Here is a 6176-nt window from a genome sequence, read left to right as displayed (position 1 = left end):
TCCTAGCAAAATTATTGTTTGAGAAATTGCTCATTTTAATTGAAAACAATCACAGTAATGTATTTCATTGTTACCCAGAAATGATTTGATATTGAGATAAAAACGGCTGAATTGGACCTTTAAGAAATAATAATTATATTAAAATCTCTTGTTCGTATCCGCTCTCTCCATCTCTTTCTGTTTCTCCCTGTTTTTCCATCTTTCTCTATCTCTCATTTTCTCCCACTAGAGAATGGATTTGAGTGAATAGATAGATTTTATTGAAAATCAGTGGAATGTTATTTTCTTCTTCTTATATAAATAAGTCCTCCACAGGTTTGATTCAGTATACATGGAGAGTAGTGTTGGTTATTCAAATCAGGAGTTGAGCTGAGCCAAACTACTTCAGGGAGTCTATATTGCCTCTGCAAATATCTAGAAGTTTACACACTGTTTACCTACGGTGTCATTTACACTCGTGAAATCTTTGTAGCTCATTAAGAAATCTTGAATAACTCAACGCAGTGTTGTAAAACATGCATTATCTACTGAAGAAGTCTGCTTCAAGAGCGTATAGGTTGTATATTTTACAGGCATCATTTATCACTCATGTACCTGAATAATTCCCAGCTGGACCACCTCTCATCTCCAGTGCAACCCTTCCCCTTTACTCAACATCTCTGCTCTCCTTCCACTGCAACCTTTCCCCTGGTCATTGTTGCATAGGAGTAATGTACTCTCAAATACATAACCTGATGGGATGAAGGTCAATATATAAAGGTAAAGAAATTATTTAATCACAAGCCTCAACAGGACTGAGTGTTCTCACCTTGTGAAAGGATGAATAGAGGGAGGTTGGCTGGAAGATGAATGGCTGTTTCATTCAGCTTGGCAGAGGCACTGAGCCCAATGGATAAACTGGCCTTCACTTGCCCTTGTACACAGCAAAGCCATGGCCATAGTTCAGAGGGAATTAATGCATGACATACATGACAAATAGGAAAAGGGCTAAGATGGGTTTTATGTCTGCTCCTGGACACAGACCAAGTGAAAGGCTGGGGGAAACCACATAGAAGAAGCATGGCCAATCATGACCATGGAGGCCAGCATGTGTGTACAGGCTTTTGTAACATACCTGATTCAACACTATCCACCTAATACATGGTCTTAAAATTGTCCACGGTTAGTTGAATCAGGTGTGTAAGTGCTGGGGTGTAGAAATGCCTGCATACATTGTGGCACATGCCACAGAGGCTCATGAGAAGGAATGATAATGTTAGCCTGTGCAACATGAAACACAGGCTCATATCTGACAGGTTTTCTTTGTGTGGTCAGGTTTCCAGCTGCAGCAGTCACAGAAGCAGTGTTTTTATAGCACCTGTTCTCATTCTCCTACAGCGTCTCATCGAGGGCTCACAAATCTGCCGGGAGGGGTGGAGAGGTAGAGACACTCTGCTGTGTCTGTCCCCAAAGCTGTCGCTTGTCCCCCCTTGCTCACTACACTGCCAGTTGTTCTGTCATCAGTCATTTTCATAGCCCTCGTAACTGGGGGAGGACGGTGTGTGTGTGTGTCCCTGTCTCCCTCCCTCACTCCTTCCTTTCTTCCTCCTTCTTACCCCCTCCTCTGCTGCCTGTCTTCATGGGAGAGTGATGGGCAAATGGTTTATCGTTGAACTGAGTCGAACATCTCTCAGATTTTTCAAGCTTCCTTGATTCCCACCCTGGGAATTCCAAAATGCACAGTAAAATCTGAATCACCTCTTAACCCTCCCATCTGCCAATCCTCCTCCCAGCCCAACATGTGGATACTTGTGTGTTTTAGCCAGAGGGGAATAGCAAACGGGGGAATAGAATAGGGAAGTCCAACTAGAAATAGGAAAGAAATCAGAGGTTGTTGAGCATATCGACCAGTGCTAATTTTTCAGGACTACAAACAAATTTTCAGAGATTTTGAAGGGATTTTGGATAACTATATATATACACATTGTAAGTATGAGCTTTATACTTTTCTTTTCCTGTATAGAGTAATAGAGAAAACCTTGGGTTGGGACCGTTCCTTTCACATTCCTTTAATTCTGTACTGAACATCAACTGGGTGACCAAAATTGTTTTGCTGCTTTTGTTTGCATTTCTAAGCACAAAGGAATTATGCTTCATTGTAAGTGATTAGTAGTTCATATATCGTGAGTCTGATACAGAACACTGCTCACTGATAAATTGTCAAACATTACAGATTATTGATTGTTTTAAACTATTTTGACATGGGGAATGCTCCTTACTCCCATAGCAAACTGTTGGTTACTCATTTCGGAGTAATACTTGTTATCTATTAATGAATCAATAATCATAATGGATGATCAGTGTCTTCTGAAACATCAGCAGATTCTGTCAGCTGAAGTTAGGGGTTTTCTTTTTCCGTCCCATAATTCATAGCGATACTGTCCGGTTGCTGTTCTGCTTCTGCATTTTTTGGCACAAAAACATCTTTGACTAGACAGGCTTCCTGTCCTCTGTTGCCTCTCTCTCCCCGTCTCTCTCTCTGTATCTCTCTCTATGTCTCTCTCTCCCGCCGTCTTTCTCTCCCTCTCTCTCTCTCTCTCTCTTATTTCTCTGTCTATCTCTCATTTTAGATCAGCTGTTTCCATCCTCCATCTCTCATGTTAGGTCGAATATCAGGCACAGGGGCATGGACAGGAAGTAAGTCAACATCATGTTCTGTTTAAATGTAAACCATTGGAACATCATCATCATCATCAATATCACATTCATCATCAACAACAAACAATTAAGAGTCTATAGGCTTTTTTGTTGTTTCTGTAGGGCCCCCAAGCCCCCAAACGATGAAGTCGTGTCATGGCGACAGTCCCTCAAAAAACTTCTGGAGTGTAAAAGTAAGACAATGTACTCTTCTTTACTCTCTCTCTTTCTCTACTGATACTGTTGATACAGTCCTACCAAAGCAAGTGCAGAGAAGTGGTGCCAGTATAAGTCTGAAGTCCTTGGAATAGGGGGGACAAGCTGGCTGCCATTGTACATATTTTGTCTTGTGTCGATTTAAGTCAGTTCTCCAGCTGTGATTTATGTAATGCAATTAGTGTGAGTAATGTTGGATCACGCAGTTTGTTGTTTCTTCGTGTTCCCAAAAGACTAATAACAATTGGCACAGCTGCACGGATCTTTAAGTAAGCTAAGCATTTTGAGAAGGCTACAGTAGGTTACAGGACACAAAGGACAACTATTCCCATATGACATCTAAAATAATGACTCACTCACATCTAAAACAACTGTAATTTTTTGGGGGCATTGTACATTTAACACCCTTATTCTGTTGTATATTAATTTACTGTAACAGCATTGGAGGTTGCAAAATAACAGTAGAGGACCATTTTAAAATGGAAACCCAGAACATCTGGTGTTGTGCTTGAGCAAACATATTCCTTTAATAAGTCTCTGTCATTTAGGGACTCACTCAAACTAAACCAGTTTGACAACTTCGTGGGCCAGCCTACTCTCTCTCTCTCTGCAGGTCATGGACAGTGGCCATGCTCACATGTGTGTGCCTGCCTATGTGAATGTGAGTGTGATTCTGTCTGTAATTCTAATTTCACACCATTCTCCTTTTTCTGTCTCTACTGTGTAGCAGGGCAGCTGGCCTTCAGAGAGTTCCTGAAGACAGAGTACAGCGAGGAGAACATCTTGTTCTGGCTGGTCTGTGAGGAGTACAAGACCATCACCTCCAACACTGAGATGGCTGAAGCAGCGAAAAGAATCTACACAGAGTTTGTACAGGTCGACGCCCCCAGACAGGTACACAGAGACATCAGATTGAACATATATTTTGCTGTAACTTCATCTTCTTTCTTTCTTTCTTTCTTTCTTTCTTTCTTTCTTTCTTTCTTTCTTTCTTTCTTTCTTTCTTTCTTTCTTTCTTTCTTTCATTTTCTCTCTCTAGCTCTCTCCCTATAGCTGTCTCTCAGTCTTTCTCTCTATTTCCCCCTTTCTCTGTCCAGCATAATGGTTTCACAAAGACAATGTTTCATTCATTACTCAATTCCAGATAAACATCGACTGTGAGACCAGGCAGGAGATTACAAACAGCATGTCTCAGCCGACCCTAAGCTGTTTCGACAAGGCACAGAGAGTGATATACAAGCTGATGAAAAAGGACAGTTATCCCAGATTCCTGAAATCTGAAATCTATCAGGCTCTTTTAGAACCATCAGACGCCAGCTGAGGTTCCAGGACCAGGTGAAGAATAATACCTGTCTACAACCATCAGGCTGTGGGCTGACAGTGATTCAACTCTCTCTTCTCTAACTACCTGTCCATGTTAGTTCAGCGTGGTTTAACTTTGGGCTGGAGCACAAAACACAGGGCTCATGCTCAGCAGTCTCTCTAATGATAATTCATCATCTAGCTCAGTGGCTCCCAATCGTGTTCTATTATTGTAAGGCGGGATAATCTATCCATATAAAAATGCTACAATTATAGATATGATTAAACATTTTATACTATAAAGACTTTATTTACAGTGTAACGTATTATGTATGTTTTATAACTTGTATTATTTTTTACGAGGTTAGTATTATCCATTGGTTATCCATTGATTGTTACTTTGCACATGAGCTGTAATTATTTATGGTATTTTCCCGCTGTCTATGTAAATTAGGATATGTCAGACTTGCCATTAATGTACAAGACAACATTTCTGTTGATTTGTTCATTTCTGTGTTGTTTCTGTCTATGACAGGAATTCAACAAGCCAACCAATGCAATTTTGTGTGCATGTGTGTGCGTTTGTGTGTGTGCATGTGTAATTGCAATTCAAAAGGCCAAGCCAACACAATCAGTGCAGCATCAACTGAGGTCGTAGTCTCTGTCTCTCAGTCGTACCCTCATGTTGTTCCTCTTTATCTCTCATAACCAGACCAACCCCAAACACTCTGCTCCCTAGGCCACCAGGCCAATGGGCCATCGTTTGAGACATCTCTCTTTCTCCCCCTCTGATTCTCCCTTCTGTTTTCACACATTGTACAACGTGATTTCATGTTGTCTACATTAATCTATTATAGTGCTATGTCTAACACCAGTCCAGGTGTATAGTCTCTCCCCAGCAGGAGTCTATGTACTGTAGAAGCATCAACCACCTTCCCACACTATAACACCCATGACATTCCCCTTTTTGCACACAGACCCCCTGCAAGGATACACACCTGGCGTCTTCCACTAGTAAACGTGGATACATGCAAGTGTAGTATGTACAAACCTGCTCTGGGATACAAGATCATGCTCACTTGAGTTTTCACATCAATGTTCTCTCAGTGAGTTACACATGCATGCACGCACCCACACACAAATGGGAACTTTAATTGTTTCTCTGGCCAAATCTACTGCGTGCGTTGCTCGTATACATCACTCTCTGCAGGAGGCTGTATCATGCTGAGAGGAAACAGCAAGGAATACTGAGACTAACACAGCCTGTTAGGTCCTGGACTGTAGTCTTATTACTGTCACTATGTCTTCCTATATAGTCCCCTGACGTTTTCCTCTCTCCAAAAGCTGTGGCAGTTTTTAGTATACTTTTCCATTCATATCAACAAATCTAATCACTGTTCCAGCTGTATATGCACATGGACATCTTTCCAATTGGCCATAATACATTAAAGCCCTGTCTCCACAACGCTGTCTGAATCAGATGTACTGTAATCATTAGCTCTGGGATGGGATGTGGATTTCTGTTTTACAGATGGATGAAAGTAAGTAGAGTTAGGATTATTATGTGGAATAGTGTTGCCTTTCCAGGAACACATTGGGAGAATTTGATTCTGATGCTTCTGCCAAAAGGCAGGAGGTTCAACAATGTGACCAATTTGATTGTTTGTGTGTGTGTGTGTGTGTGTGTGTGTGTGTGTGTGTGTGTGTGTGTGTGTGTGTGTGTGTGTGTGTGTGTTTTTCTGTCTCACTACAGAGGACTGGAAAGTTCTCCAACCAAGACAGCATCTGACATTTGGGATATGAAACTTGAAGACAGTGTTAATAAGACAGTAGGGTGATGAATCTGAGATGATACCTGTAACACAGCATTAAATCAACATAATACTCCACCAGGCAGGGATACAACAGGGATTTAGGTGTCTGCCTCTATGAAACATACTATTACATTCAAATAATCTGTTCCTGTCTTCCTCTGTCTCCTT

General features: G+C 41.3%; 1 protein-coding gene across 3 annotated transcripts; it reads left to right on the top strand.

The window, feature by feature from the left end:
- Nucleotides 1-1795: 1795 nt before the first annotated feature.
- On the top strand, nt 1796-5670 carry LOC106584149 (regulator of G-protein signaling 21). Of its 3 annotated transcripts, none has more exons than XM_014169067.2 (5): nt 1796-1965; nt 2610-2676; nt 2779-2870; nt 3620-3786; nt 4037-5670. In XM_014169067.2, the coding sequence occupies exons 2-5, from the start codon at nt 2666-2668 to the stop codon at nt 4211-4213; spliced, it is 447 nt and encodes a 148-aa protein (XP_014024542.1). In that variant the 5' UTR covers nt 1796-1965; nt 2610-2665; the 3' UTR covers nt 4214-5670. The 3 variants fall into 3 exon arrangements, with proteins under 3 accessions (XP_014024542.1, XP_014024544.1, XP_014024543.1); XM_014169068.2 differs by having other exon boundaries at nt 1799-1965; nt 2800-2870; XM_014169069.2 differs by lacking the exons at nt 2610-2676; nt 2779-2870 and having other exon boundaries at nt 1797-1965.
- The last annotated feature ends 506 nt before the right edge of the window (nt 5671-6176 follow it).

This window comes from Salmo salar, chromosome ssa23 (assembly GCF_905237065.1).
Source record: "Salmo salar chromosome ssa23, Ssal_v3.1, whole genome shotgun sequence".
Lineage (NCBI taxonomy): Eukaryota > Metazoa > Chordata > Actinopteri > Salmoniformes > Salmonidae > Salmo > Salmo salar.
This window is presented reverse-complemented; position numbering and strand designations above follow the sequence as displayed.

Excerpts from the sequence above, each read along its gene's own strand:
- LOC106584149 (XM_014169067.2), top strand. Across the intron at positions 2,871-3,619 it reads AAAACTTCTGGAGTGTAAAA|CAGGGCAGCTGGCCTTCAGA; the intron begins GTAAGACAATGT and ends TCTACTGTGTAG. Across the intron at positions 3,787-4,036 it reads AGGTCGACGCCCCCAGACAG|ATAAACATCGACTGTGAGAC; the intron begins GTACACAGAGAC and ends ACTCAATTCCAG.